Source organism: Pristiophorus japonicus, chromosome 1 (assembly GCF_044704955.1).
Source record: "Pristiophorus japonicus isolate sPriJap1 chromosome 1, sPriJap1.hap1, whole genome shotgun sequence".
Classification (NCBI taxonomy): Eukaryota; Metazoa; Chordata; class Chondrichthyes; family Pristiophoridae; genus Pristiophorus; species Pristiophorus japonicus.
The window spans coordinates 3,489,190-3,503,582 of record NC_091977.1 but is presented as its reverse complement, the minus strand read 5'-3'; the positions used below and the strand labels follow the sequence as shown (position 1 = coordinate 3,503,582).

The following is a 14,393-nucleotide window of genomic DNA, read 5'->3' as shown; positions in this document are numbered from 1 at the left end:
ACTGAGCAGCACAGGGAGAGGAGGTAGGTGGGTCACGGGTTGGATTGAGGTGTCACCAAGCTCATGCCCTACAAGGCTGTAGTAATACCCGCCCTCCTGTATGGCTCAGAGACATGGACCATGTACAGTAGGCACCTCAAGTCGCTGGAGAAATACCACCAACGATGTCTCCACAAGATCCTGCAAATCCCCTGGGAGGACAGACGCACCAACATCAGTGTTCTCGATCAGGCCAACATCCCCAGCATCGAAACACTGACCACACTCGATCAGCTCCGCTGGGCAGGCCACATTGTCCGCATGCCAGACACAAGACTCCCAAAGCAAGCGCTCTACTCGGAACTCCTTCACGGCAAACGAGCCTCAGGTGGGCAGAGCAAACATTACAAGGACACCCTCAAAGCCTCCCTGATAAAGTGCAACATCCCCACTGACACCTGGGAGTCCCCTGGCCAAAGACTGCTCTAAGTGGAGGAAGTGTATCCGGGAGGGCATTGAGCACCTCGAGTCTCGTCACCGAGAGCATGCAGAAACCAAGCGCAGACAGCGGAAGGAGCGTGCAGCAAACCTGTCCCACCCTCCACTTCCCTCAACGTCTGTCTGTCCCACCTGTGACAGGGACTGTGGTTCTCATATTAGACTGTTCAGTCACCTAAGAACTCATTTTTAGAGTGGAAGCAAGATTTCGAGGGAATGCCTATGATGATGATGATGAGGTGCCTGCAGTCTGACTCAGTGGAGAGTTAGTCAGGAGCTTGAAGCACTCCCATATCAACCGAATGGCTTGGGAATTCGAGAAGCCAAACATTACGGCTTCTGTTATTCGCTATGACAACCTTATTTACTGATCCACAGTGCCTACGCACTGCCACTTTGCACAGTGTGACCCGGAGAGACACCACACAGCTATCGGCAAATGAACATAAGAAATAGGAGCATAAGAAATAGACCACATGGCCCCTCGAGCCTGCTTCGCCATTTAATGGCTGATCTGATCATGGACTCAGCTTCACTTCCCTGCCCTCTCCCCATAAATCCTTATTCCCTTATCGTTTAAGAAACTGTCTATTTCATTCATAAATTTATTCAATGTCCCAGCTTCCACAGCTCTCTGAGGCAGCGAATTCCACAGATTTACAACCCTCTGAGAGAAGAAATTCCTCCTCGTCTAAGTTTTAAATGGGCGGCCCCTTATTCTAAGATCATGCCCCCTAGTTCTAATCTCCCCTATCAGTGGAAACATCCTCTCTGTATCCACCTTGTCAAGCCCCCTCATAATCTTATATGTTTCAATAAGATCACCTCTCATTCTTCTGAATTCCAATGAGTAGAGGCCCAACCTCCTCAACCTTTCCTCATAAGTCAACCCCCTCATCCCCGGAATCAACCGAGAGAACCTTCTCTGAACTGCCTCCAAAGCAAGTATATCCTTTCGTAAATATCGAAACCAAAACTGCATACAGTATTCCAGGTGTGGCTACAGTTTATGCCGCCAATCTCTAATCGCTTTGTGGGATTTACCTCGTATGTAACCGAGTCTCGGGGAGTCTGAAGGGTTTCGGCCCCATTCAGTGGTGCAGGGATTGGCCGCAGGGCGCTCAGTGTTCCAGCTCACGGGGCTGAGGGGCGAGTTCACAGCACCCGGACTCGGGGGAGGAATAACCCCCCCGCACTGAGGGTAAACCTCCCCCCCCGCTGCACTGAAGGTAACCCCACCCCCCCCCCCCACACTGAGGGGCTAAACGATCTGAGCTGTGAGGCCCTCTGCAGTCAAGTAGCCAGCTCACGCCAGCTTACTACAAGGGGGATCAAGGGGTATGGCGAGAAAGCAGGAATGGGGTACTGAAGTTGCATGTTCAGCCATGAACTCATTGAATGACGGTGCAGGCTAGAAGGGCCGAATGGCCTACTCCTGCACCTATTTTCTATGTTTCTATGTGCAGGCTCACCCGGGTGAGGTGCCACAGGCCTCTGTGTGTGGCACCGCGGTGAGAGACACTGTGAGGGGCACTGCCCCAAGCAGTGTTACGGTGTGGGGTGTGGAAGCCTGGCTGGCCGTTACCTGCCGAGACCTTTGATGCCGGCCGAGCCCCGGGACAGACACTGCAGCCGCAACTTCTCCACCGGGTCCACGCACTGCCGCAGCTGCTGCTTCGCATTCATCGCCATTTCCCGGTCGTGTCTCGCTGTCCCCGCCATCTTGGCTCCGACTGTCTGAAAACAAGGGACAGTAGTTTAGCCCAGACCATTCTCTGTTCACAACAAATGTACAGCCGCTGACGGAAATAACACAGCGCTTGCGGATTACAGGGGCACAGGTTGGGAGCATCACACAGCGTGAGACACCGCATACCCCTTCACCATTACACAATCAGCAAATCCTCCTGAAACGCTTCCCTCTGCTCGGTGCCCCTTTCAAATCTGCTGTCAGCGGCCCCGACCTGCCAAGGAGCGGTGAGTGTTGGCCATGGGCAGCGTACTGCGGCAAGGTACAGTGCGAGCTGGTGCAGGAGGGTGACGGCAGCCAAGAGGGACCTCACCAAGGTCCAGGTCGGTGATTGGAGCGTGGGCAGGTACAGCAGGAGCGGCGAGAGATTGTAGAGGAGAGGCGCGATTTCGGGTCCAGGGGCAGCACGGGCCAGCCCACACTGCGGTATGTGTGTGCACTAGGTCTGTGCAGCAGAGCTGGTCTCCAGGCGTCTTAGATAATCCTTGCCACTGGACCAAGACCGAGCTCTGTCAAGCCCGTGTGGTGGCTGATATGCACGGCAACCCTACGTTAAAAAAATCCACACATAGGCATCATCCATCTCCTCAATTCGAGTTCAGGATTGGAACATCGGGTCCTTCATTGAAACATCTGTGAACTCTTGTAGAGGCAAGTCATCCTCGTTCAAGGGAGCGCCTGTGATGATGATGCCTGAATCATGTTCATTCCGTTAGTTGGCATTTGTTTCTGCTGATGTTAATAACCCTTCAACTCGGCTGGTGTGTAATATTTTGATGTTTCAAATAACAGTGTGTTGATATTTGATGTCTCCAAGATAAGAGGAGACTAATTGATATCCTGTTACTGATTGCTCCATTTTTGATCGGGGTGGAGGAGCAGTGAGAGATCGGGGCTCAGGGCAGCACGGGCCAGCCCACACTGCGATATGTGAGCGCACTCGGTCTGTGCATCAGAGCTGGTCTCCTGTCGTCCTGGGTAACCCTTGCCACTGGACCAAGACCTAGCTCTATCAAGCCCGTGTAGTGGCTGGTGTGCCATCCTTTGTGACTGTGACAAAGGTAAACAATTTCCACTGATAGGGGAGACTAGAACTAGGGGGCATGATCTTAGAATAAGGGGCCACACATTTAAAACTGAGATGAGGAGGAATTTCTTCTCTCAGAGGGTTGTAAATCTGTGGAATTCGCTGCTTCAGAGAGCTGTGGAAGCTGGGACATTGAATAAATTTAAGACAGAAATAGACAGTTTCTTAACCGATAAGGGGTTATGGGGAGCAGGCAGGGAAGTGGAGCTGAGTCCATGATCGGATCAGCCATGACCGTATTAAATGGTGGAGCAGGTTCGAGGGGCCGTATGGCCTACTGCTGCTCCTATTTCTTATGTTCTTAAATTATCCCTCCTCATCCTTCTCGACCTGTCTGCAGCCTTTGACACAGTTGATCACTCCATCCTTCTCCCACTCCTCTCCACCGTCGCCCAGCTGGGTAGGACTGCACTCACCTGGATCCATTCTTATCGATCTAATCGTAGCCAGAGAATCGCCTGCAATGGCTTCTCTTCTCGCTCCCGCATCGTTACCTCTGGGGCCCCCCAAGGATCTATCCTTGGCCCCCTACTTCTCATCTTCGGCGATAGCATATGAAATGTGTCAGTTACCACACATACATGTACGCTAATGACACGCCGATTCTGCCTCACTACCACTTCTCTCAACCCCTCCACTGCCTCTGATTTGTCAGACTACTTGTCCGACATCCAGTACTGGAGGAGCAGAAATTCACTCCAACTAAATATTGGGCATAGAATCATAGAATGGTTACAGCACCGAAGTAGGTCATTCAGCCCGTCGAGCCCGTGCCGACTTTCAGCTAGTCCCACTCACCCCGCACTTTCCCCGTTGCCCGGCGATTTCTTTTCCTTCAGATACTTATCCAACTCCGTTTTGAAAGCTACGATTGAGTCTGCCTCCACCGCCCTTTCAGGCAGCGCATTCCAGATCCCACACTCACTGCATAAAAAAGTTTCTTCTCAATTAAGAAAGCAAATGGTACGTGGGCCTTTATTACAAGTGGATTTGAATACAAGAGTAAAGACGTCTTATTGCAATTATATCAGGCCTGGTGAGACCACACCTGGAGCACTGCGTACAGCTTTGGTCTCCCTACCCAAGGAAGGATATACCTGCCATAGAGGGAGTGCAAAAGAAGGTTCACCAGACTGATTCCTGGGATGGGGGGATTGTCCCACGAGGAGAGATTGAGTCGACATAAGAACATAAGAACATAAGAATTAGGAACAGGAGTAGGCTATCTAGCCCCTCGAGTCTGCTCCGCCATTCAAAAGATCATGGCTGATCTGGCCGTGGACTCAGCTCCACTTACCCGCCCGCTCCCTATAACCCTTAATTTCCTTATTGGTTAAAAATCTATCTATCTGTGATTTGAATACATTCAATGAGCTAGCCTCAACTGCTTCCTTGGGCAGAGAATTCCACAGATTCACAAATTCCTTCTCAACTCGGTTTTAAATCGGCTCCCCCGTAGTTTGAGGCTGTGCCCCCTAGTTCTAGTCTCCCCTACCAGTGGAAACAACCTCTCTGCCTCTATCTTGTCTATCCCTTTCATTATTTTAAATGTTTCTATAAGATCACCCCTCATCCTTCTGAACTCCAATGAGTAAAGACCCAGTCTACTCAATCTATCATCATAAGGTAACCCCCTCATCTCTGGAATCAGCCTAGTGAATCGTCTCTGTACCCCCTCCAAGGCTAGTATATCCTTCCTTAAGTAAGGTGACCAAAACTGCACGCAGTACTCCAGGTGCGGCCTTACCAATACCCTATACAGTTGCAGCAGGACCTCCCTGCTTTTGTACTCCATCCCTCTCGCAATGAAGGCCAACATTCCATTCGCCTTCCTGATTACCTGCAAACTAGCTTTTTGGGATTCATGCACAAGGACCCCCAGGTCCCTCTGCATCGCATCATGTTGTAATTTCTCCCCATTCAAATAATATTCCCTTTTACTGTTTTTTTTTCCAAGGTGGATGACCTCACATTTTCCGACATTGTATTCCATCTGCCAAACCTTAGCCCATTCGCTTAACCTATCCAAATCTCTTTGCAGCCTCTCTGTGTCCTCTACACAACCCGCTTTCCCACTAATCTTTGTGTCATCTGCAAATTTTGTTACACTACACTCTGTTCCCTCTTCCAGGTCATCTATGTATATTGTAAACAGTTGTGGTCCCAGCACCGATCCCTGTGGCACACCACTAACCACCGATTTCCAACCCGAAAAGGACCCATTTATCCCGACTCTCTGCTTTCTGTTCGCCAGCCAATTCTCGATCCATGCTAATACATTTCCTCTGACTCCGCGTACCTTTATCTTCTGCAGTAACCTTTTGTGTGGCACCTTATCGAATACCTTTTGGAAATCTAAAGACTAGGCCTATACTCTCCATAGTTTAGAAGAATGAGAGGTGATCTCACCGAAACATACAGAATTCTTACAGGGCTTGACAGGGTAGATGCAGGGAGGATGCCTCCCCTGGCCCGGGAGTCCAGAACCAAAGGTCATAAGGACATATGAAATGGGAGCAGGAGTAGGCCACATGGCCCCTCGATTCAACACGATCATGGCAGATCCGATCATGGACTCAGCTCCAGGCATACCAAAGCCAACTCCGTCCCTGAACCACTGACTCCATCCCTCTCCCTAGCCACTGTCTGAGGCTGAACCAGACTGTTCGCAACCTTGGTGTCTCATAAGAACATAAGAAATAGAAGCAAGAGTAGGCCATACGGGCCCTCGAGCCTGCTCCGCCATTTAATACAATCATGGCTGATCCGATCATGGACTCAGGTCCACTTCCCTGCCTGCTCCCCATAACCCCTTATGAATGGGAACATTCTTCCTGCATCTAACCTGTCTAACCCCGTCAGAATTTTAAACGTTTCTGTGAGGTCCCCTCTCATTCTTCTGAACTCCAGTGAATACAAGCCCAGTTGATCCAGTCTTTCTTGATAGGTCAGTCCCGCCATTCCGGGAATCAGTCTGGTGAACCTTCGCTGCACTCCCTCAATAGCAAGAATGTCCTTCCTCAGGTTAGGAGACCAAAACTGTACACAATACTCCAGGTGTGGCCTCACCAAGGCCCTGTACAACTGTAGCAACACCTCCCTGCCCCTGTACTCAAATCCCCTCGCTATGAAGGCCAACATGCCATTTGCTTTCTTAACCGCCTGCTGTACCTGCATGCCAACCTTCAATGACTGATGTACCATGACACCCAGGTCTCTTTGCACCTCCCCTTTTCCGAATCTGTCACCATTCAGATAATAGTCTGTCTCTCTGTTTTTACCACCAAAGTGGATAACCTCACATTTATCCACATTATACTTCATCTGCCATGCATTTGCCCACTCACCTAACCTATCCAAGTCGCTCTGCAGCCTCATAGCATCCTCCTCGCAGCTCACACTGCCACCCAACTTAGTGGCATCCGCAAATTTGGAGATACTACATTTAATCCCCTCGTCTAAATCATTAATGTACAATGTAAACAGCTGGGGCCCCAGCACAGAACCTTGCGGTACTCCACTAGTCACTGCCTGCCATTCTGAAAAGTACCCATTTACTTACTCTTTGCTTCCTGTCTGACAACCAGTTCTCAATCCACGTCAGCACACTACCCCCAATCCCATGTGCTTTAACTTTGCACATTAATCTCTTGTCGAAAGCCTTCTGAAAGTCCAAATATACCACATCAACTGGTTCTCCCTTGTCCACTCTACTGGAAACATCCTCAAAAAATTCTAGAAGATTTGTCAAGCATGATCTCCCTTTCACAAATCCATGCTGACTTGGACCTATCATGTCACCTCTTTCCAAATGCGCTGCTATGACATCCTTAATAATTGATTCCATCATCTTACCCACTACCGATGTCAGGCTGACCGGTCTATAATTCCCTGTTTTCTCTCTCCCTCCTTTTTTAAAAAGTGGGGTTACATTGGCTACCCTCCACTCCATAGGAACTGATCCAGAGTCAATGGAATGTTGGAACATGACTGTCAATGCATCCACTATTTCCAAGGCCACCTCCTTAAGTACTCTGGGATGCAGTCCATCAGGCCCTGGGGATTTATCGGCCTTCAATCCCATCAATTTCCCCAACACAATTTCCCGACTAATAAGGATTTCCCTCAGTTCCTCCTCCTTACTAGACCCTCTGACCCCTTTTATATCAGGAAGGTTGTTTGTGTCCTCCTCAGTGAATACCGAACCAAAGTACTTGTTCAATTGGTCCGCCATTTCTTTGTTCCCCGTTATGACTTCCCCTGATTCTGACTGCAGGGGACCTACGTTTGTCTTTACTAACCTTTTTCTCTTTACATATCTATAGAAACTTTTGCAATCCGTCTTAATGTTCCCTGCAAGCTTCTTCTCGTACTCCATTTTCCCTGCCCTAATCAAACCCTTTGTCCTCCTCTGCTGAGTTCTAAATTTCTCCCAGTCCCCGGGTTCGCTGCTATTTCTGGCCAATTTGTATGCCACTTCCTTGGCTTTAATACTATCCCTGATTTCCCTTGAGAGCCACGGTTGAGACACCTTCCCTTTTTTATTTTTACGCCAGACAGGGATGTACAATTGTTGTAGTTCATCCATGTGGTCTCTAAATGTCTGCCATTGCCCATCCACAGTCAACCCCTTAAGTATCATTCGCCAATCTATCCTAGCCAATTCACGCCTCATACCTTCAAAGTTACCCTTCTTTAAGTTCTGGACCATGGTCTCTGAATTAACTGTTTCTTTCTCCATCCTAATGTAGAATTCCACCATATTATGGTCACTCTTCCCCAAGGGGCCTCGCACAACGAGATTGCTAATTAATCCTCTCTCATTACACAACACCCAGTCTAAGATGGCCTCACCCCTCGTTGGTTCCTCGACATATTGGTCTAGAAAACCATCCCTTATGCACTCCAGGAAATCTTCCTCCACCGTATTGCTTCCAGTTTGGTTAGCCCAATCTCTGTGCATATTAAAGTCACCCATGATAACTGCTGCACCTTTATAGCATGCACCCCTAATTTCCTGTTTGATGCCCTCCCCAACATCACTACTACTGTTTGGAGGTCTGTACACAACTCCCACTAATGTTTTTGCCCTTTGGTGTTCTGCAGCTCTACTCATATAGATTCCACATCATCCAAGCTAATGTCCTTCCTAACTATTGCCTTAATCTCCTCCTTAACCAGCAATGCTACCCCACCTCCTTTTCCTTTTATTCTATCTTTCCTGAATGTTGAATACCCCTGGATGTTGAGTTCCCAGCCCTGATCATCCTGGAGCCACGTCTCCGTAATCCCAATCACATCATATTTGTTAACATCTATTTGCACAGTTAATTCATCCAATTTATTGCGGATACTCCTTGCATTAAGACACAAAGCCTTCAGGCTTGTTTTTTTAACACCGTTTGTCCTTTTAGAATTTTGCTGTGCAATGGCCCTTTTTGTTCTTTGCCTTGGGTTTCTCTGCCCTCCACTTTTCCTCATCTCCTTTCTGTCTTTTGCTTTTGCCTCCTTTTTGTTTCCGTCTGTCTCCCTGCATTGGTTCCCATCCCCCTGCCATATTAGTTTAACTCTTCCCCAACAGCACTAGCAAACACTCCCCCTAGGACATTGGTTCCGGTCCTGCCCAGGTGCAGACCGTCCGGTTTGTACTGGTCCCACCTCCCCCAGAACCGGTTCCAATGCCCCAGGAATTTGAATCCCTCCCTGCTGCACCACTGCTCAAGCCACGTATTAATCTGCGCTATCCTGCGATTCCTACTCTGACTAGCACATGGCACTGGTAGCAATCCCGAGATTACTACTTTTGAGGTCCTACTTTTTAATTTAGCTCCTAGCTCCTTAAATTCGTTTCGTAGGATCTCATCCCTTTTTTTACCTATGTCGTTGGTACCAATGTGCACCACGACAACTGGCTGATCTCGCTCCCTTTTTAGAATGTCCTGCACCCGCTCCGAGACATCCTTGACCCTTGCACCAGGGAGGCAACATACCATCCTGGAATCTCGGTTGCAGCCGCAGAAACACCTATCTATTCCCCTTATGATTGAATCCCCTATCACTATCGCTCTCCCACTCTTTTTCCTGCCCTCCTGTGCAGCAGAACCAGCCACGGTGCCATGAACTTGGCTGCTGCTGCCCTCCCCTGATGAGTCATCCCCCTCAACAGTACCCAAAGCAGTGTATCTGTTTTGCAGGGGGATGACCGCAGGGGACCCCTGCACTACCTTCCTTGCACTGCTCTTCCTGTTGGTCTTCCATTCCCGAGCTGGCTGTGGACCCTTTCCCTGCGGCACGACCAACTCGCTGCACGTGCTACTCACGTCATTCTCAGCATCGTGGATGCTCCAGAGTGAATCCACCCTCAGCTCCAACTCCGCAACGCGGTCTGTCAGGAGCTTGAGGTGGATACACTTCCCGCACACATCGTCGTCAGGGACATTGGAGTCGTCCCTGAGTTCCCACATGGTACAGGAGGAGCATAACACCCGACCGAGCTCTCCTGCCATGACTTAACCCTTAGATACACTTAAATTGGCAACAACAATGTTAAAGTTTACTCACTGTTATCGAAGAGAAAACTGCAGTAAGACCTCCCTGCTCCTATACTCAAATCCCCTCGCTATGAAGGCCAACATACCATTTGCCTTCTTCACTGCCTGCTGTACCTGCATGCCAGCTTTCAATGACTGATGAACCATGACACCCAGGTCTCGTTGCACCTCCCCTTTTCCTAATCTGCCGCCATTCAGATAATATTCTGCCTTCGTGTTTTTGCCCCCAAAATGGATAACCTCACATTTATCCACATTATACTGCATCTGTCATGCATTTGCCCACTCACCAAACCTGTCCAAGTCACCCTGCAGCCTCTTAGCGTCCTCCTCACAGCTCACACCACCACCCAGTTTCGTGTCATCTGCAAACTTGGAGATATTACACTCAATTCCTTCATCTAAATCGTTAATGTATATTGTAAATAGCTGGGGTCCCAGCACTGAGCCCTGCGGCACTCCACTAGTCACTGCCTGCCATTCTGAAAAGGACCCGTTTATCCCGACTCTCTGCTTCCTGTCTGACAACCAGTTCCCTATCCACGTCAGTACATTACCCCCAATACCATGTGCTTTGATTTTTCACACCAATCTCTTGTGTGGGACCTTGTCAAAAGTCTTTTGAAAGTCCAAATACACCACATCCACTGGTTCTCCCTTGTCCACTCTACCAGTTACATCCTCAAAAAATTCCAGAAGATTCGTCAAGCATGATTTCCCTTTCATAAATCCATGCTGACTTGGACCGATCCTCTCACTGCTTTCCAAAGCGGAACCACTGGATGTGGTGTATTTGGACTTCCAGAAGGCATTTGACAAGGTGCCACATAAAAGGTTACTACACAAGATAAAAGTTCACGGGGTTGGGGGTAATATATTAGCATGGATAGAGGATTGGCAAAGTAACAGAGAACAGAGAGTCGGGATAAATAGTTAATTCTCTGGTTGCCAACCAGTAACTAGTGGGGTGCCGCAGGGATCAGTGCTGGGACCCCAACTATTTACAATCTATATTAACGACTTGGAAGATGGGACTGAGTGTAACGTAGCCAAGTTTGCTGATGATACAAAGATGGGAGGAAAAGCAATGTGTGAGGACACAAAAAATCTGCAAAAGGACATAGACAGGCTAAGTGAGTGGGTAAAAATTTGGCAGATGGAGTATAATGTCGGAAAGTGTGAGGTCATGCATTCGGCAGAAAAAAAATCAAAGAGCAAGTTATTAGTTAAATGGAGAAAGATTGCAAAGTGCCGCAGTACAGCGGGACCTGGGGGTACTTGTGCATGAAACACGAAAGGATAGTATGCAGGTACAGCAAGTGATCAGGAAGGTCAATGGTATCTTGGCCTTTATTGCAAAGGGAATGGAGTACAAAAGCAGGGAAGTCTTGCTACGGTTATATAAGGTATTGGTGAGGCCACATCTGGAATACTGCGTGCAGTTTTAGTTTCCATATTTACGAAAGGATATACTTGCTTTGGAGGCAGTTCAGAGAAGGTTCACTAGGTTGATTCCGGAGATGAGGGGGTTGACTAATGAGGAAAGGTTGAATAGGTTGGGCCTCTACTCATTGGAATTCAGAAGAATGAGAGGTGATCTTATAAGATTATGAGGGGGATTGACAAGTTGGATGCAGAGAGGATGTTTCCACTGATGGGGGAGACTAGAACTAGAGGGCATGATCTTAGAATAAGGGGCCGCCCATTTAAAACTGAGATGAGGAGGAATTTCTTCTCGCAGTGAGTTGTAAATCTGTGGAATTCACTGCCTCAGAGAGCTGTGGAAGCTGGGACATTGAATAAATTTAAGACAGACATAGACAGATTCTTAAACGATAAGGGGATAAGGGGTTATGGGGAGCGGGCCTGAGTCCATGATCGGATCAGCCATGATCTTATTGAATGGCAGAGCAGGCTGGAGGTGCCGTATGGCCTACTCCTGCTCCTATTTCTTATGTTCTTATGTAAAGGGTGGAAGATGCCTGTGTGTGAATTGTTTTAATGTAGGGTGGTCGTTGCACACCAGCCACCACACGGGCTTGACGGAGCAAGGTCCTGGTCCAGTGGCAAGGAGGTCCAAGACAACTGGAGACCAGGCTCCGCCACATGTGCCAATACATACACACACTCAAACATACTCCTATTGTCCTCCTTCCTTCCTCCTTCCCACAGGACCTCTCTCTACGTGGAATCCGTAGTACACAATGTGAGCCTCACCATTTCACAGCCTCGCTATTGGCCCGCACTGTGCCTTCCCTTGGTCTTGTCCACACTGCTCCACCTCTGGGCTCCGACCTCTCCGCTCCTCTGTGTCTCGTCCGTCCTCCCCTCACCGTTACCAACCTCCGCTCCTCGCCCGTCCCCCGCTCCTCGCCCGTCCCCCGCTCCTCGCCCATCCCGTCCCTCGCCCATCCCCCACTCCTCGCCCGTCCCGTCCCCCGCTCCTCGCCCGTCCCGTCCCCCGCTCCTCACCCGACCCCCGCTCCTCGCCCGTCCCGACCCCCACTCCTCACCCGACCCCCGCTCCTCGCCCGTCCCGACCTCCGCTCCTCGCCCATCCCGACCCCGGAACCTCGCCCGTCCCGACCCCCGCTCCTCGCCCGTCCCGACCCCCGCTCCTCACCCGACCCACGTTCCTCGCCCGTCCCGACCTCCGCTCCTCGCCCATCCCGACCCCGGAACCTCGCCCGTCCCGACCCCCGCTCCTCGCCCGTCCCGACCCCCGCTCCTCGCCCGTCCCCCGCTCCTCGCCCGTCCCGACCCCCGCTCCTCGCACGACCTCCGCTCCTCGCCCGTCCCGACCCCCGCTCCTCGCCCGTCCCGACCCCCGCTCCTCGCCCGACCCCCGCTCCTCGCCCGTCCCGACCTCCGCTCCTCGCCCGTCCCGACCCCCACTCCTCGCCCGTCCCCCGCTCCTCGCCCGTCCCGAACCCCGCTCCTCACCCGTCCCCCGCTCCTCGCCCGTCCCGACCTCCGCTCCTCGCCCGTCCCGACCCCCGCTCCTCGCCCGTCCCCCGCTCCTCGCCCGTCCCGACCTCCGCTCCTCGCCCGTCCCGACCCCCACTCCTCGCCCGTCCCCCGCTACTCGCCCGTCCCGAACCCCGCTCCTCACCCGTCCCCCGCTCCTCGCCCGTCCCGACCTCCGCTCCTCGCCCGTCCCGACCCCCGCTCCTCGCCCGTCCCCCGCTCCTCGCCCGTCCCGACCTCCGCTCCTCGCCCGTCCCGACCCCCACTCCTCGCCCGTCTCCCACTCCTCGCCCGTCCCGACCCCCGCTCCCCGCCCGTCCCGACCCCCGCTCCTCGCCCGTCCCCCGCTCCTCGCCCGTCCCGACCTCCGCTCCTCGCCCGTCCCGACCCCCGCTCCTCGCACGACCTCCGCTCCTCGCCCGACCCGACCCCCGCTCCTCGCCCGTCCCGACCCCCGCTCCTCGCACGACCCCCGCTCCTCGCCCGACCCGACCCCCGCTCCTCGCCCGTCCCGACCCCCGCTCCTCGCACGACCCCCGCTCCTCGCCCGACCCGACCCCCGCTCCTCGCCCGTCCCGACCCCCGCTCCTCGCCCGTCTCCCGCTCCTCGCCCGTCCCGACACCCACTCCTCGCCCGTCCCCCGCTCCTCGCCCGTCCCGACACCCACTCCTCGCCCGTCCCCCGCTCCTTGCCTGTCCCGACCCCCGCTCCTCGCCCGTCCCCCGCTCCTCGCCCGTCCCGACCTCCGTTCCTCGCCCGTCCCCCGTTCCTCGCCCGTCCCGTCCCCCGCTCCTCGCCCGTCCCGACCCACGTTCCTCACCCGTCCCGACCCACGTTCCTCGCCCGTCCCGACACCCACTCCTCGCCCGTCCCGACCCCGGAACCTCGCCCGTCCCGACCCCCGCTCCTTGCCCGTCCCGATCCTCACTCCTCGCCCGTCCCGACCCCGGAACCTAGCCCGTCCCGACCCACGTTCCTCACCCGTCCCGACCCCCGCTCCTCGCCCGACCCGACCCCCGCTCCTCACCCGTCCCGACCCCCGCTCCTCGCCCGACCCGACCCACGCTCCTCGCCCGACCCAACCCACGCTCCTCGCCCGTCCCGACCCCCGCTCCTCGCCCGACCCGACCCACGCTCCTCGCCCGACCCGACCCCCGCTCCTCGCCCGTCCCGACCCCCGCTCCTCGCCCGTCCCTACCCCCGCTCCTCGCCCGTCCCGACCCACGCTCCTCGCCCGACCCCCGCTCCTCGCCCGACCCCCACTCCTCGCCCGTCCCGTCCCCCGCTCCTCGCCCGACCCCCGCTCCTCGCCCGTCCCATCCCCCGCCCGTCCCGCCCCCCGCTTCTCGCCCGTCCCCCGCTCCTCGCCCGTCCCCCGCTCCTCGCCGGTCCCGACCCCCGCTCCTCGCCCGTCCCGACCCCCGCTCCTCGCCCGTCCCGACCCACGCTCCTCGCCCGTCCCCGCTCCTCGCCCGACCCCCGCTCCTCGCCCGTCCCGACCCCCGCTCCTCGCCGGTCCCGTCCCCCGCACCTCGCCCGTCCCGACCCCCGCTCCTCGCC

General features: G+C 53.5%; 1 protein-coding gene across 4 annotated transcripts in view; it reads right to left on the bottom strand.

Moving 5' to 3' along the window:
• Positions 1-14,393, bottom strand: part of capslb (calcyphosine-like b) — a 62,686-nt gene that overhangs the window by 30,411 nt on the left and 17,882 nt on the right. For 3 of the 4 annotated variants that reach the window (XM_070891761.1, XM_070891932.1, XM_070892016.1), the window contains exon 2: positions 2,063-2,214. In XM_070891761.1, the coding sequence (XP_070747862.1) occupies positions 2,063-2,199 (137 nt within the window). In that variant the 5' untranslated portion in view covers positions 2,200-2,214. Of the gene's footprint in view, positions 1-2,062; positions 2,215-3,730; positions 3,793-14,393 lie in introns of those variants that run through there. The other variant, XM_070891849.1, reaches the window with a different exon arrangement.